This window comes from Cygnus olor, chromosome 6 (genome assembly GCF_009769625.2).
Source record: "Cygnus olor isolate bCygOlo1 chromosome 6, bCygOlo1.pri.v2, whole genome shotgun sequence".
NCBI lineage: Eukaryota > Metazoa > Chordata > Aves > Anseriformes > Anatidae > Cygnus > Cygnus olor.
This window is the reverse complement of record NC_049174.1, coordinates 13,318,606-13,343,951: the sequence shown is the minus strand read 5'-3', so window position 1 is coordinate 13,343,951 and position 25,346 is coordinate 13,318,606. Positions and strand designations below refer to the sequence as shown.

Here is a 25,346-nt window from a genome sequence, read left to right as displayed (position 1 = left end):
TTAAAATGTTGTTTTGTTTATGGCTATTAGTGACTCTCTAGTTCTCCTCACATGAGTTAATTAATAGAGATTTCAGCACTCTGTGAAGGAGTCTCGGAGCTGTTAGTAATTATTTTTGAGAGGCCACAGAGACTGTGTGGGATGTTTCAGAAGGACTGGGGGAAAAAAACAAAAACAAAAAACAAAAACGCAGAGATTGTCAGTTGTAAGTAAGGGCACAGAGGACCTACTTGGAGACTTCTTTGCTTAGATTATGGTATTTCCCTGGCAGTTGAATAAATGAGCTCTTCATAAAAGTCCAGAAGACAGTGAATTGATGAGTAATGGTTACTGCTGATTTAGTCAAGAAAAATCACATCAGGTCATCTTCAACGAGGTAACAGACCTCGTGAATAGAAGAGAATCATCCATTTCGGCACCATCTGTCCTGTTGCATCTATCATGCCATCTATCAAAACCCCATATTTTGGCATGTTCTTGCATGAGACTTATAAGCAAGCAAGGAAAATGTGATAGGAGATTAAACAGTGATTAAATGAGTAATTGGCTGGAAAAAAGTGTTTGTAATTACTTCTGGCTTGGGGGGGGAGTGGGAGAGAGACCATGAAAGATCCAACAAAATCTCATGTTGGGTCATAAATGAGCCCTATCCTGAGGCTTGAAGTATGTGGTTTCAAGTATGAATTATTGGTGCTTTTTTTTTCTATTTGTTTTGCTTTACTTTTTGTTTCTGTTTTGGTGATAATCCTGTGAAGTATGTTTTTAATGCGCTAAGTCTTGTCATCTCTATAGAGGCCAAGTCACCTTTACTTTCAAATAAAAATATTTTTTTAAAAAGTAGCCAAACCTGTTATTTTTTAATTTTCAACCATAAAACAGTAGTTCTAATGTGAGAATTCTTTTTCTTCTATTTCTCACAATAAAAGACTGAGACATAGCTATATTCAGAAAAATTCTGTGATTGTTTTTCGGTATGAAGTAGCTAGTTGGAAATACTTGCTATAGGCTTACTTGGTATCAGCTGGCTTAATTAATAACTTCAGTAAACTCAGACATATTAGTGTCTGAGTCTTTCAAGGACTTCTACATGTTGACTACTGAATGCTTATAATCAAGGAAATTACTATACAGTAGAATTTATTCACGGTACTTCCTTAGCAGACGAATGCACCACAAAAGGTACATGGCATGTATTAAAGCAAGCATCTTTTTTGGCTCTTACAAGGTCTGGTCAAAACTTTCAGGGGAAGCATTGTATTCTCCCTTCAGCTGTATTTGCTACATTTCAAAACTATTTTCTTATTTTAATTTATTTTCAGCTGTTCCAATATGTGTAACCTTGGGGGTTCCTGTGGTATATAAGAGAAATTGTCCATATCTGTCTGTTCTGTTAATTCTGCAAGAAATTTTATTTGAGGCAGTCCTAAAAACAGAGTGGCCAGTCCTAGGATATATAAAAGTGTGCTGTTGTCACAGTGAGCCTGAACAATCATAACTTGGCTTCTTATAGAAGTGAGTTAGAGCTGTGGTATGTCTGTGAGAAGCAATAAGCATGGAAATCCTCGGTGGGAATGTGTACGGAGTTCCTATCAGGCAGACATGTTTTGCAGGGAAAGGGGCATTCATACTCAATAGTATTTTTAATGCTGTGCCTTATTATAACGTTCCGTTTCTTTACAAAAGCTCATTATTTAATTAATTATAGTTTTACCAAGGAAAGACCATCTTTCTAAGCTCACAGCTTTGAACAAACGAAAACTCTTTAGTTTTCTTGCTTTATTTTATTTATAAAATTATTGTAACGTAAGCTTGGCAATTCTTAATGGATAGTTGCATGGAGAGGGTAACCAACCAATGTCCAGGTTGTTGTCTTTTGCTTTGTGGAACATTTCTGGTTCCACTTTCTAATGGAATTTCTCTGTTAAAGTAGTAGAGCTGGAATCCTGTGTTTGTTCATTAAGTGTGATGCACTCTAGGTAATTACTTTTTAAAAGCTATTGTTAAAAAAAATCTTAAGCATATTTACAGTGTTTATATAGTTGGCTTTTTTTAATCCCTTTTAGGCCAACCTATGATGACATGCCACTCCAAATCACTCCAGCATCTGCTAGGATTGCTTGCCTGTCTTCAGAAGAGACCGAGAAAAAGAAGAATAGAGGCACACAGGAGATTTCTAGCAAAGACCAGGAGTCCACTGATGACATGTGCTCTTCTGCTCCATGCCTGTCTCATGAGGGCCCAAAGGAAACTTCTGTAACACAAACACTTACTCAGAAATTAAAAACTGAGGAGGACCGTGTTATAGGAATATCCCAGCAGTCTACTGGCATTTGTAGCAATGAGAAATGGAATGTCCTGAAAGATGCTCAAACTGCAAATCATAGCCATGAAGACCAGTTTACGGCTGTGAGCTCCATACCTCAGCACTTGTCTGTCAATCCTTTAACACATAATTCTTCTGTTAATCCTAAAATAGAAAAAAATGTTAAGAATTTGTCATCATCAAATAAGATTCCACATAGTGGATGTGATGAAACAGAAACTGAGATAGGCAATAGGGATGTGTTATTGAAACCATGCTTGAATCCTGCTGTGGCACTGGCTCACCCTAAATACCCTTCAGTTTCACAACAGAATCCTGTGTATAGGCACAGGGATTCTTTACGTATTACCTCAGGTCAATCTCTTTTAAAACAAGATAGTTTACAAACTCAGGACGAAACTTTGGTGTCTGATTTCCATCTCAGGGATACTGTGGGTATTAACAGCTCCCTAGATCTTGGGACTTCCCCACAACTAGCAAGATGCAAAAATGTGAAGACAAACAGGGGTGATGAAAGTTCAGTGGATGAAACTATTGAAAATGTTATTCTGAAGTACTGCCATGGAACCACATATGAAGAACTTCATTTCAAAGAGGAGAACAATCTCTGTTTAACTGTTTCATCGCTTCTGGATCGTACTCATTTAGAGGGTTCTGAAATGAGTTTTGACTGTGATGCACCTATTCAATCAGGAACAGACTTACCCAGGGCAGCTGTAAAAGACATAGAGTTGCTAAAAGAGGTCCAAATAAGTTTGCAAGATAAAGACTATGGAACACAGCTCTCTTCTGTTTTAAAAAGTGAGTCATTGCAGCAAATAGAAACAGTGAAACGGGATGTAGTAGCTCATACTGAAGAACCAGTTCTTCCAGCTCTGCCTCATGTGCCTCCTTCTTTTGTGGGAAAGACTTGGTCTCAAATAATGTATGAAGATGATATAAAAATTGAAGAACTTGTGCGTGATTTCAGGGAAGGTCGTTTTCGCTGCTACTTTGACAGCGAATCCTCAGCCAACTTTACGGGGAGGAGAATGAAGAAAAAAAAGCAGAAAGATGAGAAAAAGAATGATACTGCTGAGGGTAACAGAACAGAAAGTGCATCAGTTAAAGTACTGCCAGAATTTAATGATGCTTTAAGTGGTGGCTCTGATTTTGATAACCAATCTGTAGCTTCAAGTATGCTATGCAACCAACAAATTCTTAAAATGCCTAGGAAAAGGACATGGCGCCTAGCTTCAAGATGCCAGGTGGTTAAAGTTAGCCATGGCACACAAACGAGTCTATTGAATTACCCTGTAACAAAAAGAAAAATGGCTAGAAGGGAGTCTGATCAAGCTGATCAGAAAGAAAGCATCATGTGGCCAGAAGGTGAAAAGACTCCAAACATGAAAACTAGACTATGTGCCCTTAAACTTCCCGAGTCCTATAGCAAGATTATGAGCCCTGTGCAACCCAAGACAACGGTGTATGTACTTTCATGTCCAGAGATTAAACAGTGTAAAGGTAAACCTGTAGACATTCCCCAAATGAGGAAAAGTCGTAACTCCACAGATAGCAAGGACTCTATAAGGTATAAATACAAACAGTGTTCTTTGAAGTATTATGACCCACTGACAAATAGAATTCTGAAAATGCCTCCCAAGAGTTCTGTTGGAGAAAAGGTCAAAAAGCCCTCCCATGTTAGACAGCTTTTCAGAAGTCTCAGCTTTGATGCAAACATGAGGAAACTAGCTGATGCACAGAGAGAAGGCATACCATCAAAGTCCTTGAATTGGTCAGACCTCTATAGCTCATCTTCAGCAACTCTTCTGCCAGACCCAGGTAAAGGGAACGATACAGCATCAAGTCAAAAAGCAGATGGATCTTCCATGATTTCCATGGAAAGAACAGATTGTCTTGTATCTGGTCACTGTGAGAACTCTTCGAAACACCAGTCTGTGGTAGAAGGAGACAGTAGATTAACTCCTTTGAACAGCAGAGTTACCAAAACTCCTCTGACCTCCATCAGGAGTGAGCGATTAGAGAGGGAGAATCCAAAAGCAATGTGGAAGAGAAAAGAAGGCACTAGCATAGAACCACTTTTTTCCAAAAAGGCTGCAGGAGCTATGTCTGTCAGATGCACTGTTGGGAGAAGAGGAAACAGAGTGAACACAGGCAAACAAACTTCCAGAACTATAAAACAGCAAAAAGAGGGAATGAGAAGGAAACTTTCTCCTTGTGCACAGAAATCTTCTGCTTTCTCCATACACAGGCACCAGACAAGGAAAACTACAGTGGGAAAGCACCTTAACAAAGAAAAGCCTGATGCTAAAAAATTAAAGGTGAGGAGGAAACCAAAAAGGACTTTTCTGAACACAACAGTCGTCACAGGGATTCCTGAAAAGGGGCAGAAAGTCACGCCAGGATCTTTTCCTAAAAAGCCAGAGAGCTTCTTCCAAAGTCAGAAGCTGGGAAGTAAGTGGAGATTGGGGTCACCCTAGCACTGTGAACCAACCCTCAAGAAGAACTTCTGCTGTACCATTACTTCGATACTGTCTCGTTCTACCAGGTGAGAGCTAGCCACCAAAACATGTTTTTTTTTTTTTTTTTCTTTATAGCCAGCACCTGGAAAAGAAGGGAACAAAAGGAGGTCATAGACAAAGCAGTTGAAGTGTTAGAGCTGCAGAAAGTGCAAAGCCAGTCTAATGTGAAACAGGTACAACTTTAAACTGAGTTCTTGTTCCTGATATATGGGACATTATATATGGGGCATATATTGCACTGTTCTACTGTGTAAAGCTGCAAAAGTTGTGCATTTGAGTTAAAAGCACTTAAAACCCTATTTACTAGACTTCACTTGTGCATCAAAACAAATGAGCTTGAATAGTATCATATTGTTTTTATGGTATTATCAGTGCGTAATAGTGCACTACAATAGGGTAAATTAGAAGCTGTACTAATTGTGCCTATTCTAATTTTTTTCCACATAATTTTAAAGTGCAAAAAATGACTCATGCTAAAAATTAATTTAAGATATCTTAATCTGGGGTGAATTCTGTGTATGTATTTTGTGTTTGTATATATGCACACCTTGTTCAACACGTAATATGGTATATACTTGCCTATGGAGTGGTATTGAAATTAATACAGTATGATGCAGTTCAGATCAATTCAGTGTTTTCTTGAAATGAAATACAATTATGCGTGTTTTTATACCAACGTTTTCTTGAAACCATGTCCAAATCAGTTATTTTGGGCAACAAGTCACTGTGGGCTGTTATCAAGCAATAATGGACCATGCTGGTAAGGAAATATGTCTCCCTTGAGTACTGTTCCAATGGTGGTGGCTATATTGAAACCTCAAATTCCAAAAGAGAATACAGGTTTAGGGTTACTTTATTCTGCTTTTTTTTTAATAGCTTATTGATAAAGTTTATAGGTTAATTTTACATTCCTTAGTGAGGGTATGGAAAAGTTAGAGACAAGTAGCAGTGAGTTGTTCTAATCTTAAATTTGAGATCCAGTGGGTTTTTTTTTGGATTTTAATTGGGCATACTGTTGGTTAAGTTTTTGTGTACTGTAGTTGAAACTATTAAATATTCAGTAAAACATTTAAATAAAACAAACCTAAAGCGGCATCTATCTAAATGTATTAAAATTAAAATATCTGTTTAAAACGGATATTTAAATAAGCTGAATTTAATAAATAAATAAATTATATTCCATTAGTGATTTTTGTTAGGCCATTGATGCTCTATGATTTTGTCTATGGCAAAAAAAAAAAAAGACCATAGCGTTCTGTGGCTTTCGGTTATATTTGTTTCTGGCTTTTGTTTTGGTTTCTTTGGGTATGTTTTTGTTTGTCTTTTGTTTTGCTTTTGTTTTAGTTGTTATGATGGCAGCTTATTTAATTAAAGTGTGTTTAGGAGACAAACCCTAGTCTTGAAGATGTTTCTACACTTTAAAATCAAAATTAATTGTTCACTTGTATTAAATTAAGCACAGAGTTAAACGTCGTCATAGGCAGGGCTCTGGTTTGCAAATTTGCAATTTGGTATGTTATCTAATCTATCCTGTTGTAAAGTTATTTGTAAATTCTATACTTGTACAATACATCTTTCTTATATGCTATAAGAAAGCATATATAAAAGACCAAGACCCTGCTCTCTCTGCCATTACACACTATATGTGTGCTTCCCCCCCAAAAAAAAATTCAAAACACGTTCTTGATTCGCTTTCTGAAGTGTCAAGGGTCACTAGTTTGTATTGAGATAAAGCTGTGCTATGAAATGTTGTATTTTGAAATACAGCATCTGAATGAAATGTAAAAGCTGTCATCATAAGCCACTCATTGTTAAAAAAAAAAAAAATCAAAAAAAGAAAAAAAATCCAACTATATAAATGTGCATATTTCCCAGGATAAGTCAATGACGTGCATGTACTTAAACCAGCTGGAAACTAAATTACAAGTCAAATATCATCTGACGCTTCTTTTTTTTTTTCTTTTAGTTTTGAAATAAAAGTCTGTTTCTATGGATGAGTTTTCCTATGTTTGTCAGTTGACAAAGAATCTTATGACTGGATTACAAGTCACTGGAAAAAAAAAAAAGGGGGTTATGAGTTCTTATAGCCCTAACTAATTGTGCCTGTATAATTTAATATTTTGTCTAATATAAAACTGATTTTTTAAAGAAAAATTTAATGGAATGGTTTTTATAGAAAAGCCTAATTTTTAGATTAAAGTTTTAAAGCCAAAAAAAAAAAAGATTTTTAAGATAAAGTTTGTTTTAAAGCAAAGCTTTAAATTAACTCTTAAGTCCCATTCTAACATATTTTTATGATACAAGAATGTTTCCCTATCTAATTTCTTCAGTCTAATTTTTCACGATATTGTACATATGAAAAGTATATATTGTTCTGTTTGAGTAAGGTTTAATGCACATTCTATTTTGATTGCTAGTGTGTATTTGTTTACACTCAAAAATACTGTTTTCCATACTCATTTATTGCAAGCTTGTTTCTGCAGCACAGAAATTTCCTTGAAACATTGAGAGTAATAAAGTATATTGTGGACTATACAATGACTAACTTTTTTAGCATCTTTTTTTTGGGTGGCGGGGTACATAATAGACCCCTTTATCTAGGTGTTGAGTTGTTTTACTTTTTTTTTTTTAACAGAGAAAAGTTATTTAATTAAAAGTGTAAGTAGCTATATATTTACCTTTAAAAAAAGAAGATGAACTCTAACAACTTTTATTAAAGAAGAAGACTTGAGGTCCAAGTCTGGAAACAATTCTGTGGTTGAAAATGTAAAAGTGAGATTTAATGTATGCTCAGATTTTATTCTATGCATCTCTTATGACTGTTTAAAAACCTCTTCTGTGCATGCTCATTGACTACTAGGAAAGAGGGGAGATTGTGGTATGAGAGAAGCAAATGTAGAATCTGCCTTGGAAGAAGAGTTGATGAAAATATGTATTAAAAAAAAAAAGGCAGATATAATACCATGTGCATGAAGGACAAAGGAGTTTTTTGGGGATCTTGAGGAATTGTTATACTAATTCCTCATTAATGTTATATATTCTGCTGCTGTTATTGAGTAGCACGCTGTTCATTGACATCTTGGCTGAAACTTCAAAACATGGTTGTAGAGGCTACAGCAATGAAAAACTTGAATGCTGAAATACTTTCTCACTGAAATTGGAAGGATTTTGTTTTTTTGCATCATTGGACAAAGGTGCTTACCAGTATATTTGCATGTCTTAATGTGCAAAAGCAAGAAAAGATAACTTGACTGAAGAGGAACAAAGTCATGCTTTTAGAATCTAACTGGCAGCAGTTAGATGCAGAATAGCTTGCATAGAAGAGAAAATAGAATAGAATAGAAAAATGTTACTATTTCTTCTGTGCATGTCATTTTTGACCTTCCATAAGTTCATACTTGTAATTTTAATACAGTTAATAATTTTAAATAAGTCCCTCTCTGTAAAGTACTCATTCAAATTTTTAAACCTCATTATAAGTAGATCGATCTTTATCTTTAGTATTGTGATCATTGAGTGTGATCTAAACTCTTACCGTGCTAGATGCTAAGCAAACAGAATAATAAGTCCCCCAAAATTTAGATGTCTGATGTTTGCACCTAGCAGTTCTTCAGTTTTTTTTTCTGATTGGCTTTTTCATTTTCTAGTTCTTTTTGTGCTTGTAGTATCAAAGTACTCCTCTCTGGGACTTGCATGCAATGAGATATTTAGTTGTCTTTATAATGTGATTATGACTTAATCCAAAGATTCATGCTAAATTCGTGCCTAAATGAGAACACATCTTTGTGGTTTTCACATTCTTACAATTGGTAATGTATTTTGAAACATTTTTGCTTGATGTAGGTTTTTTTTAACCTTTTTTTAATCTGCTTCTTTATCTCTGTCTGCGGTCATTTGACATAGTATGTGTTTGTAATAACATAGTGATGTCACAGACTTTTCCAGTGATATTGCTGGATGTTCTTTGTATTGTTGGCTCTCAGACATGCAATTGAATTTTTTTTTCTTAATGTTATGAAGAGCTAGAGGACAGGATATAGTATCTGGAAATAAATTAGTGACAGGTAACAGAAGTGGATGGTGTCCTGATCTGAAGTGTAGAGGAGAGGTTCATGTTTGTGTTTCAGTGCTTCGGAGTCTGCTTACTTCACTGACCAATGCTAAAAGGATGTGGGATGACAAATCTTAATTTATTTAGTTGTTTTCCCTTCTCTTTCACCTAGGGTAAATCTGCCTCACAACGGAGCAGTCTGAATTCATACAGAACAGTGTGTCAACTCTTGATGTTATGGGGATAAGAAAAGTAAAACATACCTCACTTGCTTAATGCAATTAAAGTCCAGCAATTTTTGTTGTCAGTGACTTACTTGCTGTGATTTACAGCATTCCAGATGATAATTTTCTGAAAACTCTGTACTCACATAAGTTTGAGCATGCCCAGAAGCAAAGGTTTTGTTCCTTGTTTGCTTATATTGTTTTACAGTTATGAATATATTCATTCCTTCAGCAGAACCAATCTTGTTTTAATAAAATAAAAACCAAATTTGTGTTTTTGTAGTCTTTTTTTTTTTTTTTAAATTCTGGATGTATTAATTAAGTTGAAAATAGTTACCTATAATTTGTTGTGGAGAGAACACCACAAAGTGTCATTCAGTAAGCTATGTTTCTGAAGAAAACTAATCATAATTTAAACAGCTGTTCACAACTACAATATCTTGATCCAGTGACGTCTTCTGTTTACTTCAATGAAGCCAGGATTCATCCCATCCTGTGGTAACTGAAGCAATGACATCCAAGGATAGCACTGAAAAAGCATTGGAGCTATTTTAGATGTCTTCAATTGCATTTTGGCAGCAGGAAACCAAGAAAACCAACCAATTGGCAAGGTGCCCACAGAACTTCATGAACATTGTTGGCTTTTTGTTGTTTTGTTTTTGAGGGCATGTTTATTAAAGAGGGCAGTGCCTGAAAGTATCATAATATTATGTAGTTTTCTACTTCACAGAGAGGCCAATCGATTCTGCATAACTGTAGACCAAATAAATCCTGATTATGATGATCTTGCAATGCATGCAGAAGAACTGCCTTTAAAACTGTGTGTAAAAATAGTTTAAATGTTTTCTGGTAAATAGAATACCAGAATTGTACTCCATACAATTTTATTGAACAATAGACTAGCTTGCATAGAACACCTTGTTCTTTAAATTTAGTAGACATTTTCTGTTTGTAACAGTGCCTGTTTAAAACAGCATAATCTCTTGCAGGAGTGATGCATGCAAATGTGTCAGCTTGAATTGACAAATGGCTGAAAAGCATAGACATATTGTTTCTTGAGGCTTTAATATGTCATAAAATTTCAGGATATGCTTTGCAATTTTCAATCCATCCTTAAAGATTATTATGTATTATGTTATCTGAGTGTAATTATCTACTTCAGCACTGTTGTGCTGTCAAAAAGTGCCTCATTAAATGCATTAGATATAGTTCTACCTTCTAAACCTGGAGTTACAAATATCATACTGTAACCAAATTTTTGATCTGGTGATTGCATCTTTCCTGGGAGATGTGAGCAATTCATAACATGTTTATAGAGTGTCAAGTATAGTAGAGGTCTAGTTTAAATTGGAATATTTGAGAGTTATGATGAAATTTATGTTTTAAGTTGGTTTTAGATTCATTGGAGTCATTAGTGGTTTAATGCTTGAAATTACTGTATTTGTGTGACACTGGAAGTTGTAATGATTTCTCTGAAGTCCAGAACTGTTTTTGATTTTTTGATGAGACACGAACACAAGTCATTATTATACATTATTATAGCTCGTATTATTTGTCAGGCTTTCTCTGTCAATGTTCCTTCTTTAAGGAATACTGAAAAACAGTTTTTCACAAATACTAGCATTTGTAAATAGCTTTTTTGATCTCTTGCATCCTCAAAAATGTATTTTAATGTATTAAAGCTGGTCAGCTTTTCCTATTTGCTGTGTCATATTGCATTGACATTGGCACTAGTGCAACTGAAAATGTTGATTATAGTCTACTTAGTTATTAATATTGCAGAAAAAAGTTGTAGAATCAAAACAATGAAAATATGTCTTTTCTAGCTCATGCAGAAAGCTGTCTGCTGGTCTGAAGATTATGCTGAGAGAATTAACAGTGAAGGGGATAGGTTTAATCCTCAGAATGCGTGTTGCTTCCCTTGTGGATACAATGCACATGCGTGACGTGCCTTTTAATACACTAAAGTGCTAAGAAGACACGTAGAAATGAGGAGTAGTAAGACTTACAGTTGTAGCAAGGATAGAATGAAACAAAACCAATGAATACTCAGTTTTCTGTCTTTGTCTTTCTTATACGTTAATCTCTGTTTTGCCTGAACCTTTGCAAACAGTTATCAAAATCCTTTTACTTTCTGTGGTGATTCAGTTCAGATTCTATCATTCTTTCTTCTGGTATTTTACATTTATTTGCTTAATACATAAATAATATTTCTCTTTGGTAGTGCTCCTTTTGATCCTTTCAGCAACTGTTAGAGGGGGAAAAAAGATTATAGCAAAAGTTGTGCACCTATTTCCTTTAGAAGAAACAGTTTAATAAATAAAAGCCAGAAGTTCTAAGGCTGTATGTGGCTACCAGCAGGTTTCTCCGAACACTGGAAGCATCTCTGTTATAATTCTGCCCTAATGTTGACTAATCAGTCAGTTGTCCACAAGATGATGGAAATGCTTGGGCTTTTCTTTTCAATAGCATTAGACTCAGTCTGCATACAACAAAAGGTAAGCATACTGAGTTTTTGGCAACAGATATTTCATGGCCTTAGATTTTTAAATATCTAATGCTTTTGTTTTCCACACTATTCTTGCAAATTATCATTTCCTGAGTTATTGCCAACATATCATATTTATGATGGAATTTGGGGTCAGGATAACGTTGGAGTCAAAGTCAGCATATTTTCACCTACAACAATTAGTTAATGTTCATACAGCACTTTTTGTGGATATAAAGATCTCTTAAGTGTGCAATATTATCTGGAATTATCTTCAGTAATCTTACTTTAGATGTCAGTGTTTGTTTTTTGTGAAGTGCGTTGGTAAGCACATGAACTTTTTTTTAAGAGCTTAAAAGATAGCACGGTAACAGAATTGTATGTTATGTATTTTTTTTACTTCCAAGTTTATAAAGATTTTTACAACGAAAATTAGCATTCATTTTTTCTGCATGTAAAATATTTTTCTCCCTCATGCTCCTCCCTTTTAAAATAAGAATTCCATCTGCAATGCAGAGTTCTCCATCTTTACTTTCTCTGAGATTAGGGTGTGATGAGTGTCATTTGGCTCTAACATGAATATAGTAATTATGTAGCTATTGCTTATGCCTTCATACATCTGACTTCAAGAAAATTTTAAAAGGGAGCCAAGTATCCACATATGTCTCTAGTTAAAGTGTTCTGTTGGCTACCGTATCCTGTGCAGCTAGTGGGTCAAGTCCTCTGTTTTCCTTTATTTCGTTTATCTGTAGAGCGTGCAAAACTTTAATTTACAAATTTTTTTTCTGTAATTCATCCACAATTTTTTCTTTATAAGACTTTCATTCAGGGAAGGTGAGGGGACAGGAATATTGTGGCCTATGAAGCATTTTATTTAACAAAGATTTTTGTCATAAATATCTCTCAGTTGTATTCTGGCAAGCCATGTGTTCCCATCATCTCCTCTAAGTTCACAGAACCATTTGTTGTTGCTTGAGATTTCTGTATTGGTTTGCTTTGCCATGTGTCCAATAATTTGTTCTAACTAGCTTAGTGTTAATTAGATTTAATGAATCTTTTAAAAATGTAATATTCAGGGTAATATACTGTGGCTTATTTCTTTGGGGCTTGTTTGGGGCTTGAGCTTATTATTATTGTATTTGCTTGCTTATTTTTTTGTATGGTCTCACTTGCCTGTGTTTGGAAGGAGATAGTATTTTGCCTTCCTATTGCTGGTAATTAAATGAAATAGCTTCTTATGAGAATGGGTTGGGAAACAGGATTTAAAATGGGGTTCCTTTGCTGACTTGTGCTGCCATTGCTTTCTCCAAAGCAGATTGGTGGAGTTGTGCAAAAAGGTAGGCTGCTTTAAGGGGGATTTTTATACTTTATCATTTTATCTCCTTTCTTAAACTTCAGTGATGTCTACCCTGTAAAGCACAGTGATGTACATAAAATAAATAAATAAAATATAGAACAGCTAGGCCAGTAATACCAGACAGATTAGTGCATTTTTCTATTGCACTCTACTAAATTTGCTGTTAGTAAAAACGTGATAAACTTCTCTTGGAGAGCTGAAATTGCAAATATTTCCAGTGTGTGTTTGCATTGTTTGTCTTTCTTATTTAAATTTACTTTAACATGGGGTTTTGTTTTTCTTGTTCGCGTACCATGGCACGTCTGTATCATCAGTTCATCTTCCTAGTCTGTCTTCAGTAGCATGGTAGTGCTTTATTTTTTCTTTGTGAATGTATTAATTTCTCTCAAGTTTACAAGGGGAAAGAATTAACATTTGCCAAAAGCTGGCTTGTGAATCTGAGCTCCATTGTCATCAGGCTGCATGATTCTTACTAAATTCTTGAATAACATCTGGAGAAGATGGAAAGACATCAGCTTCCAGAGGAGTATGAGTGACTTGGAATTTTTTTGCAAAGTATTTAAGTTGTGTGGTTTTTTTGGCTGGTTGGGTTTCTGTGTATTATTATTATTTTATTATTTTCCTTCAACACTCTTTTAAAGAGCTACATTGTGCATTTATCGATGTCTTGACAGTCAAAATGCTCAGGCTATAAGTAGATTTGAAAGGACTGAGTGCTGAAATTCAGCACGAGTTTAGACATGGTTAACTTTTTCGTGTTTCTAACACTTCGAAGTGAAGAGAACTATCACTTATATCACATTCTCATGTTTGTACTTTCAAGGAAAGCTCACGGTTTTGTTTCTAAATGATGAATTCTGATGTATTTATATACTAAGAGTGGATGCTTTTCTGGGGAAAAGTTTTTTTTTTTTTTTTTTTTTTTAATTTTTAAGTAAACATTTAAACATTTGAGGGTGATAGAGCACTGAACAGGTTGCCCAGAGAGCTTGTGGAGTCTCCTTCTCTGGAGATATTCAAAACCTGCCTGGATGCCATCCTGCGCAATGTGCTCTAGGTGATCCTGCTTGGCAGAGGTTTTAGACTAAATAATCTTCAGAAGTTCTTTTTGAACCTCAGCTATTCTGTGATTCTGTGAAACTTTATGCAATTGATGTAAGTGAAGGTCACATAGCATCTCAGACTTCAGGAGATGATTTTGTAAGCAGTGTGTGGGAGTGTACCTGCTCTTTTTTAGCTGTTTAATATTCTATCACTTGGCACACATTGAATTTTTTTCTCTTGTGATTGCAAAACATATGTCTATTATTCTGAAAATTAATGCTTGAAGAGGCACTAAGTAAAGGGGCAGAAAACATGGTTCTTGATTAGAAATTTTTGGATATAGCACAGAAGCCCTTCATGGTTTTTGCTGTGTTATCAAGGCTTTATCCATTTGTATTTGAGCATACAGTGGGCTTATTTGTCAGCTAGAATGTGTTTCATTTAAAGATAGATCTGAAAAAAATTACATTGAAGTAATGGAGGTTTGGGAGAGTTTGGATGTGGATCCTAATTTTGCAGTTTTAATACATACAAAAATAAAGCATATTCAATTACTTTGGAGTTGCTGTATATGCCCCATTCAGCAGAGTTTAATAGGACATGAACATAGTGAATAAGAGTCCAAATCTAATTAGAGATTACGAGCAGGTTTCTGTCAGTTCTGGGGCACCTGCTTCTAAGTTTCAACTGAACTCTATAAGGCCTTTTTACTGTTTTAGAGCCAGAACGCTCCAGTTGTGGCACAATATTCATCCACATGGTTGGTCTGAAATCAACTGATGTCAATGGAGAAACCTCCAGTGGCAGAAATGAGTCTGTATCTGTCCCTAAATAGGATTCCCTGTTCTGTGGGGGTGTTCATAGCACTGTTCGTACTCCAGTAACGTTTTTGCCTGTTCATTTGATGCAACTGTCTAGCAAAGTAATTCATATATTTATCATATTGGAAGTGCTTTAAAACTAAAAAATAATAATAATAACAAAAACGAACATTAATTTACCTGTTTTGCACCAAACCAGCCAAGAAAGTTAATTGCCTTAGAGCTTCTTATCTGCTGCTTCCAATTAGGAATCTATTTTGTTTGCTGTTGTTCAATGGTTTACATGTTGGATAACACAAAATCAAAGATCGCTTCCTGTTGCTGTGCCTTGAACCAAAATGCTAATTCTTGCTGTATTCTTAACGGGTGTTTTGATAGCATGTATCACAACACAGGCAACTGCACAGATAGGCTGCCAGTGTATGTGCTTCTCCCAGCTGCACAGCTGCCTCAGGCAAGCTAACTATAGCTTTATTTTTGTGTGTGGTATGTCAAAACCATCTATTTATAAACCAAATCAGAAAATGCCTTGGAACCATATTTTTTTTCTTTCAGGCTTCACTTTCAGCTATCTAGAAGCTCAGTACTCTACATTGATACATTTGGTTATAAAATTTAACTTGTCTGAATGGTAGTAAAACTGTTAAATTATTAACATTTTGGAACACAGATATCAGTCATAAAACATTTTGAAATATATTTGTATTTTTACCTGCAAGGTGAATGTAAAGGGTGTTGGGATGCACTAACCAGACAATGAAAACACATATTAATGTTTTTCCATTTTCCATTTCCAATTAGTTATTCTTGACAATATTTCTTCATGATAAACTGGTGTCATTCATGTTTTAAAGGTGGGAAAAGTGAGGTAGTTTATTTAAAAGCAACATGTTTTTAAACGTGAAAATGCTCACTAACTTTGACGTTCTTCACTTTCAAATCAACATACACACTGACTTTTAGAGTCTGGTTGTCATTCCCAGACTTTACTAGGTGTTTATGAGGATTGGGCCCTCGGTGATGTGAAATGTATATATAAAAATTGGCATTCTAAAATAAATGGAGGTCCTTGAAAATTTGGGGATTATCAACCTTTCAGAATCTGCTGAAGAAACACAAACCCTCTAATTCTTTCTTATTTTCAGATCAATAGACTGGATTGTAGGGAGCCAACTTTTCTCCTAATTTTGTTGGGGCCTTGGTAGGTTGTTGGAGTTGAGATCTTAATTGCATGGATCAAAGTGCGTTAACCTCTTGTAGATAAATATTTAATCCTGTAAGTAGCCACTCTTTTCTCAATGTAACCATTCTCTAACATGAGAGCTGTCTGGTTAAGGAATGAATGGCCTATAGTTACCCATAGGCAGGTAATATTAGGAGTCTATGCAGATGACTTGGAAGCGTTTACTTTACTAAATAATAGTCCTCTCTCACAGATTAATCTCCTATAACTAAGCACTTTCTTTAAATATAAATGTCTCTGTGCCATTTTTAGAACACTCAGATTACTTTGTTAAATTATTAACCAGTTTTTATCATCAGTAGGGGAGTTTTTACAGAAATGAGAACAAGATCTTACTCATGGGTTATTTTTAAAATGTGTCAGCGTGAAGGCTTGTACTTGTGACAAGGCTCATGAAGTGCAACAGAGCTGCTGTTGTATGGATTTTAAAGGAATTACAGAAATCAGAGATAGGGAAAACTTGTTTTAGGCATAAAGCTCTGTCCAAGCTTGGTTCCTACAGTGTATTTTAATGTTCTGCTTCTGAAATCCTTTGATGCTGAGTCTGCTCAGCAGCTCTTGGAAAGGGTTTTTTGTTGCTTTCTTTTTAATCATATTTCAGGATCCAGCTAGTAGACTATAAATACTGAAGGAAGGGGAAAGATAGTATATGAGGCTTAATTTACTGGTAAGCGTTTTCTGTCCTGACTTAAGACATAGGGTGGCAGTAGGTTATATGTCATTGTCTCTCTTACCCAGATTCTTTTATTATTTGCTTTAGGAGCTGCAGGTAGACAAACATTGAGGTCCTGTTTTGGCTGGAGGCCTGACAGGAGGAAGGCCCACCTGCAGAGTTCCCGCATAGGGGCAGCAGAGCTGGCGGGTTGCAGCAGGGCCTACCTCCCAAGCTCTCCATGACTTGCCTGGAGGATACCAGTGCACCTGGTCCCCAGCAAATCCAAATTCTGGGCAAGCTGAGAAGCATCAATCATGGACAAATCCAAATAATGATGTCTGCCAGCTTCTGAGCACCTCTTCTGGGAAGGAGAGACATAGGCTCAGCTAGAGCTGAAGCTCCATCCTCCTTGGTAGGAAACTGGAAACAAAACAGGCCTGTTTTGCTCCAGACTGCAAAGAAACATAATGTAAGAATATTATCAAAATACAGCAGGAAATTGAATTATCTTTCTGTAGAGTAGAACTTACCTGTTGTTTTAACTGAAAATACTTTGATGAAGGATGGTGTGACAAATGGGAGTTGAGGGAACATGGGTGTCTCTTCCTCTTAAGGCCTAGAGCATTATTTTCTACAAATAAATTTCAGCCTCTCTTCTTTTTTCTTCTATCTAACAAGCCAGGTCCAATTTTCCTATTCAGCTAGTTATCACGAGTGTTTGCTGATCAAATATGGATGTCTTGAAGGTGATTTGTGAAATCGCTGAAAACTTGCATTACATGGCCATTTTTTCTCCTAGTGTCGGGGTGCACAAATTTAAAATTTATGATTCAATAACATCATTCTCTGGTCTTGTAGTGCTGTGGTGCATTTCCACTTTTTGTACTAGGCCCATATTTTATTTTCAATGGAAAGCTACAGAATTTCAGCATGGAAGATAGATATATTATTCTTGCAGTTTGTATAGTAAAATGCTCTTCTTGCATTGGCAGAGCATATTCAGCAGATGGCTGGGCAAGGAAGGTTTAATCCTTTTCCTCCTGGCACAAGGTATGCTAATTACTATGTGTCCTGAGCAGAGTGTCTTCTGGATATTCAGCCACCTTTTGTATTTGGACAGAAATATCTGATGAGGAAGGTGATGGAAAGATCCCTGTGTGTAGTTGAAGAAAACTATACTGTAAAAATGAGAGGGAGGAGGGAAAATAAAGGAAAATCTGATATCTCCAAGAGTCAATTGGAAAGGTAACAGGGCTTGCTGTCAGCCCAATTCAAATCCCACCAGGGATTTGTGCTGGGTGGAAGTTGGGTTTGGCAGGATAAGTGAGAAGAGATTACAGCGTTTTCCATCAAAACAGTGTTGATTTTCAGGGAACACAGCAAAGAATCACTGTGTCTCCTGATACAGTCATCTGAGACCTGTGAAAGACGTGGTATGAGGCTTGCTGGATGGGCATTTGGCACTTCTTGTCTCATTATTTTCAGTTCCATTGGAGTGACAATGTAATATCACAGCAGAGGAGCCAGGAGGAGGCCAGGAAAAAAGCTGCTTGCCTAACAAAGGAAAATTGTTTGAAACCTGAGACAATCCTCCATGAACCCAGAGAATTCCCATTCTTCCAGAGCTGTTCAGAGGGGAGGCAATTCTAACACTGTTCCAAAGTCCTCGTTCACAGGTGCCTCAGTTCCAACAGAGATATGAGGACAGGAAGCCGAGGGATGGTGAAGGCAAAAGTACACTGTGCTTGTCCTGGCACCTGCAAGAGACCTGAGTACCCTTGCACAATTGCTGTGGTTACTGAGCTTTCAGGTGTGATCAAGGTTTGGATATCCTTCAGTGTTGTTGTAGACCAAAAGATTAGATATAATTAATGGTGCCTTTATATTCAGATTTTGCTCTAGCACATCTTAAACTGTAAATCAAACATATATTTATCTCCAAGCCAGAATCCAAAGGAGATGGTTCCATGTTTAAATGCCACTCTGAATATTGACCTTCACATCTGAAAATGGTGATGTAAACATCACAGCTTTTTTTTTTTTTTTCCCCCCTAAGTGAATGGAAAATCAGACAAAAGTCAGGATGGTGTGGCAGCTTTACCTGAGGCCAGATTGGCTGTTGAATTTATGCTGCAGTTGACTGGACTAGCAGGAAGGAAGATTATAGTCTTATAAGACTTAGTGTGAACCTGGTTTTAAGTAGTGTAACTTTATCTCAAAGGGAATGGAAGGGAACACATTTCCCATTGGGTGCAGATTAAGTGATGTGTTCACCCTGCTTGCTTAATTAAACATTCAGCAGATGATCAAAGACCGAAGGCTTTTCTCAGAATGAAATGTGTATTAGTTCAACTGTTCAAATTGGTAGTTACCTTGAAAAATCAGCACTAAACTACCCTGTTTTTATCTCCAGTGAAAGAAAAATTCCAAAGTGAAGATCATTTTTTTTCCCAATATTTGGTCTTTTTAGAAGTTCAAGTTGTTACCACCTGGTATTTTCTATCTTAATACTGTAGTATATCAGCTGCAAGACCTTCTTTGCTGCCTATGTTCTCTCTTGACACCAGTAGGTTACGTTTTAACTCCTGGTGATACCAGTGGAGAAGCTCTCAGAGTTCACCACTCCTGGGTCATGTTGCTGCTGCTCAGGGCCCTATGACATTCATCACCAAAATCATGGTGAGAGCAGCTGAGAGGCAAGCAGGGCAGTTCCAGCTGCGGTAGCCAGCTGGGAGATATTCAGTCTGTACATTCAGAGTGTTCCCCTGCTGTTTGAGCACATTGCTTCCTCAGTGACCTAGTTTTGTGAATTAAAAAAATTTCGTCATAAGTACAGCAGCTAAGAATTTTATTAACGTTTGCTAGTATAAAGTAAAGGTTACTGTGTCTTAATTTTACTAGGTTGCTTTAAAACCTATAACATCTTTATGGAAGTTAGGAAATAGCTTGTGATCAGTTGTCAGTCCTATGTGCATGCTTCTTCTAGAAATGAGTCTGTAGGGATGACTCAGGCTTGGCAGTCCAACAAAAGATGTTCCGTCTGTAAAACAAATAGTTACATCTGAAAATGTAAGACTGTTTCTTCATTGCTTTCTTGGAGGGGAAGAAAAAAAAATACTGCTAGGATGATCATGAATATTTTAAATTTGAGCTCTGCATTTCAGCTGCATGACAGCTCATATAGACCAAGTTACATTTTATACCCTGACTGGATAAGCACAGTAGTGCTTCCAGTAGAGGTTCTAGTTTCGGCTCTGCAAATCATTACCTTTGCACATATATGTCTGGGATGAAAAGGGGTTCTAGAAACTAGCATTTGAATGTCACCTTAAGCCTGTTTGCGTTCTTATCTAAGCCTAGACTGAGGACTGTTACCATCTGGCCACATCTATAAGGCCACTAGCAATTGCTAAGCACAGCTTCCCCGGTAGCCCAGCAGCAAAGAGGAAGTACCATGGGAGTTCTGTCCAGCCTTTTTCTCTCTTTAAATGGAAACCTTAAAATAGCAGTGAAAGCAAATTTAGGATTGTCATGCAGCTGAGGATAGGGCCACAGAGAATCCTGGAGCAGAAGTAGAATTACACAGGTTTCTTGTGGTTGTTACTTGGCAAAATAATGCAAAAGAGATTATATAACTCTGGCTACATTGTTTTCATTCTAAGCTTGTTTTTTTTTTTATTACAGTGATACTTCATGCCCATATTAATTCATCTATCTGTATCTCCCCCATAAAAAATGTAGGTGGTATAATGTTGTGAAAGACTATTGTATTGTTTGAACGGTGGCCCAATCAATGCATGGTTGTTGCTGTTTTCTGTAAAGAAAAGGGAAAAAAACTCAATTTATCAATAGGCAGAACGAGGAAAAAGACATTTTGTGATCAGCAAGATCTCTTTGGTAAATGGAAGCTTCATTTATTATGCAACTGTGTTTGAGAGCAACATAATTTTGGGATAGGGCCAAGACAATATAAAAGTAGGAAAGCACTGTCCAGTGGGAAGAGCCTTAAACTACCTTTGGTCTGCAGAGGTCAGATTGTACTTTGGACTGTGCAATTAATCTGTTTTGTATCTTTGGTCATGTTCCCCTGCTGTTTTATGCTTCAATCCACCAAGCTCTACCAGTTGAAGTGTAAGAAGATTTATTTGAGAAATTCTTTTGTGCTTCAAGCCTGTGTGCAGCATCAGCATTTAGGAACAGTTATAAAAGCTAAGAATAATTCAAGTTTCTGTGACTAAGGTCTTGATTTTTGTAGCCCTATGAAGCAAGTTTGGGGCATGCCTTTGTTATGGAGAGAGGGCTTGGTCTGAAATCCAATTTAGTCAGGTGCAATTCCTTTTGATTTTTAATTTCTTCGGCAAGATAATGGAAGAGAAGCTGAAAGATGGTTAAAGTCGGAGCATTTCTCATCCATAAGATGTGGGTGGAATTTGAGAGAGAAGCAAATTCATGAATTCCCTGTAAGAAGTAGTTTCACAAATAATCATAGAAAAAAAGTATTTTGAAGTATGAGTTTTGAATCATAAATATTCTCCATCCCTCCCCCACCCCCCAGCGGGGGGGTTGAGGGGACATGTCATAAGAAAACTGGCACTTTCTCCTTCATGTATGCTGCAAAGAAACTCCATGTAGAATAGAATAATGCTGTCTTAATTTCCACAAAGTCTTCAAAAACCGCTACGTTTCCATAATAACAACCTCTAATGATGCGTGCTTAAACTCATGGTTAACCAGCTAGATAAGCAACCCTAAACAATCATGTGGAACATATGCATGTAGAGAAATAATAAGACCTTTGGAAGGTGACTGAGTGTAAGTTCATGTGGGCGAAAGGAAGAATGGAAGGAGCAGGGTGAAGGGCATAATTTCAAATCCCCAAGGGTGGGTTCTTGATGTGATAATCCACGTGGTCAGACTGTGTGTGGCTCTTGTGGGGGAGAGAAGGGAGTATCTGCTTCCATGGTTGTGAGGGCTAGGTGGGTTTTTATGTTGTTTGCTTGTTGTTTTTTTTTTGTGTGTGTTCTAAAGGTTTGTGGCTGAGACTTTTGTCAAGAAAACTAGCAAGATGCTTGAGGGATGTGTACTACATTAGGAAAGACTGTTGGGCTTCATTTGCCTTTATATCAAAGTGACAAAATGGAAGAAATAATCCCCTAAAGTATCCACTGTGTTATTGTGCTGACAGTTTGAGTCTAGTAAACTAGTAAATATTATTGAATTCAGATCATTTCTGGTCTCTGGGAAATAGAAAAGCTTAGTGCAGCTTCCTTAGGAATCAAGAATCTGCTCAAGGAATTAACAGCAGAAATTATAAAAAGCATTCACTGGGGTCTCTGAATAATTTTATTGTGATGTTGCAAAACTACTACGTTGACATTAGGAGATACTGTCTTTGGCAGGTAGGTGCTGAGAATCACCAAATCATCAAAATTTGGGGACCCATAGGTGCAGACTGATTGGTGGGGGAAAGCCAAGAGAAAATGTTCTTTATTTGCATATCAAGATTGTAAGGCAATATGCTTAGAAGGCCAGGACAGGGAGACAGGGCGGGAAGGATGATAATGCCAAACTGGGATCCATATCTGATGCTGAAACTTAGTTTTTGTCATGGAAATATCTTCTAGTAACTCAAGTGTAGGAGACACACTAGGCCTCTCATGCAATACTTTGATATCACTGCACAGATTTTTCTTAAAATTTCAGACCTTCCTCTCTGGAGAAGTGATGGTTAGATATTGTTTTAGGGTCTCTAGAGGAGTCAGTCCCAAATCCTAGATGTGTCCTCAAATAGGAATCTTTCAGGATAGTGTGTTTTGTGTCTGATGATTCATCCTTGTGCCTAATTAGGAAAGGAGCAGGGAAACCGGTCCAAGTTTATCTACGGAGAAAAGGCAGGACGCCTAATTGGATGCAGCAGTTTCTATTTTTTTCCTATTTTGTAGAGCTGCATTTTATGGAAATTCCAGGATTTTCCTTTCCTGACTAACACTGCTGTTCCTCAGCATTTTTACCTACCTTTCATAACACAGGATTACAGCACTGATGGCTGCAGCATCAGCACAGGTCGCTCTGCTGAATGCACACAGAAAGCCAGACTGTAAAAATGTGTTACCTGAGCAGCAGCCACAGCACCTGCAAATACTGGAGAAAGTGTTTTTTAGAATTTTGGGGGGAACATGAGTTATTGTACCTTTCTAAATGCTGCATGTCCATATCCAGAGAGACAGCTTCCCAGTAACTAGTACCTATTTTCAGTGAGGTTTAGCAGTTCAAGCATGCATTGTATTGGCATGGCCATATTCCTTCTGCTTCTCAAGCTAATGCAGTCCTTGCTATTCTGGTCATCTCTGTGTTGGAGATAACATCCTTACTGTTTTCATCTACAGTTTCATATTTTCACCCATCTCTTCTTGGGTTTAGATGCTGTAAGCATCGACAGCCTGGTCATTTCTACCAGCAGGGGGAATGAGCTGTTACTGAGAGCCCTGGCACAAGAACAGATTTCTGTTGAGCATGAATAAATTTAGGCTGGGAAGTAGGAGGATTTACGTAGTGATTCAAACAGTGAGCTTCTGGAGTAGCTTTCCAGTGGTATTGGAACCTCAAAACCCCCAATTACTTTTAAATGCAATGTATGAGAGGAATTGTTAGTGGTAGCTGGGGGCTGGACAGGATGCCTCAGGAGGTCCCTTGCAGTCCTTTTTTCCCATGTGCGTGTGTAAGTGGGTCAAGGAAAGAGCAATTATACCTTCCCTCTCCTTTGCAAAGTTGCACTGGAGCAGCTGCAGTCTGGCTTTTTCACAACCTACCGTTTGGAAGTATTTGATCAGCTGTAGCAAGTCCGTGGGGTGTGAACTGTATTTATTTAGTTTTAAGAAAGTATAAACAAAAGTATATATTTAAGTAAGTTTTCCCCTAACACCCCATCCTTCTTCCTTGACACTGTTTTTCATGTTAATGCGCAAGAGTGAAAGGAACTAGCGGGCCTGATGTCACAGCCACAGTTAGAACTGCTTGCTTATTAAAAGAGCAGCACTTTTTCTCCTGGCAGCATATGTTTTACTTGCTAAGTATATCTGTATTGGAATAGATGACAAGTGTGTTCTAGATAGCCTCATTGACCAATGTGTTTCTGCTGCTGCTCTGTTTCTTATTAATAAATTGGGCAACATGGTGAATAATTGGAGCCTTTAGAATTTTAGTGTTTCCACTGGTGGCAAAAATACCTCACTGCAGTATCTTGTATACAGTGAGTTACATGCAGTAGTTTCAACATTGCTGGGGAATCCTACTGAACAGCTTGTAAAATCCTTTGGTTATGAATGCACAGGTAATTACACAAGAGTACACAGCGAGTTCAGTCTGAAATTAGTCTGGTGTAGTAGTTTATTCAAAGTAAATCTTTACTGCAATCAAAAGTAGCTTACTGATGCTACATTTCACCTGAATACAAATTGAACTGTACTTAAAACATCTGACTCACTTGTTATTAGTGGCACAGTTGTATTCTTCTCTTCCTTGCCACATATTGCTAAGTTATATTCTTTTTATCATTTTACTTCACTTGACCTTACCATTAATATTTCACAATATTGAAGGAAAGGGGATGGAAATTATATCCTAACTACCATGTATATTCTAACCTGTAGTGCTGGAACATATATGGTACTCATAAAAGAGTTCATTTGTGTAGTAGTACTAGTGAGAGGAATAGCTAGCAGTAATGCAAAGCATGCAGAACCTGGTAAATGAGTGACACTTGGAATGAAAAAGTGGCATTTCAACTGTACTATATTTTATAATATTAATTTAAGGTAGTGTTGTGCCCAGTAGTACACAGGGTAAAGCTGGATTTAGGGCTCTGTTGAACTACTGACTAACAGGAGAAAGCTCTTCCTCTGAAGAGTCTGAGGTTGAAATCAAGAAGATGGTAAAGTGAAGAACAGCAGAAACCATGTTCTGCTAGATCTACAACTTGGAAAGCGATGCTTGCTTCAGAAGAATCTAGAGCAAGTACTCCGTTTCCTGAACCTCATATGTGTTTGTTGCATTACTGCAATGTTTATGCTGTTTTCCAGGGTTGCTGAAAGGTATTTAATGAAACTAAGTGGAACAGTAAAAATGAAAAGCATGTATTTTTTTCTGACCAAATGCTGGGTTGCTGCAGAGCTGTTAGGTGGTGGGATGTGTAGCAAGAGATGGTTACATTGTATGTAAAGGGAAAAAAAAATAACAGCCATTATTACAGAAATATTCTCTTTCACACTAATGACTGAGGAGCTATTTGAGAATAGCTGAACATTGAGAATCAGTGAGTATTCAAATGTATGATTTTAAAAAAGGTTATACTAATGCATTGCATTGTTCATTGTAATTACCAGGTTTCTTCTAAATATAAATTATTCATACTTACACTGCACATGATATTTTTATATGTGCTGTAGTGTATTTTATGAAAGTAATGAAACATGAGCTGCATGAAATTTCAGCACAGCTTTGTCTTAGCTGTTAGTCCCGTGCTGGGAAACAGAGACTGGCTACTGCCTTCTTTTGCATGCACATTAGAGGTTTGTGTGGATTAGTTATGTGCCAGCTACGAGATTCTACTGTTACTCAGT

General features: G+C 36.8%; 1 protein-coding gene across 12 annotated transcripts in view; it reads left to right on the top strand.

Annotated features, from left to right (window-relative positions):
* The window catches only part of ZDBF2 (zinc finger DBF-type containing 2), a 37,557-nt gene that overhangs the window by 9,426 nt on the left and 2,785 nt on the right, over positions 1–25,346 (top strand). For 5 of the 12 annotated variants that reach the window (XM_040561379.1, XM_040561374.1, XM_040561380.1 and 2 more), the window contains exons 7-9: positions 2,064–4,777; positions 4,921–5,018; positions 9,069–9,388. In XM_040561379.1, coding sequence (XP_040417313.1) covers positions 2,064–4,777; positions 4,921–5,018; positions 9,069–9,143 — 2,887 coding nt within the window. In that variant the 3' untranslated portion in view covers positions 9,144–9,388. Of the gene's footprint in view, positions 1–2,063; positions 4,872–4,920; positions 9,389–25,346 lie in introns of those variants that run through there. The other 7 variants (XR_005821017.1, XR_005821016.1, XR_005821020.1 and 4 more) reach the window with 6 other exon arrangements.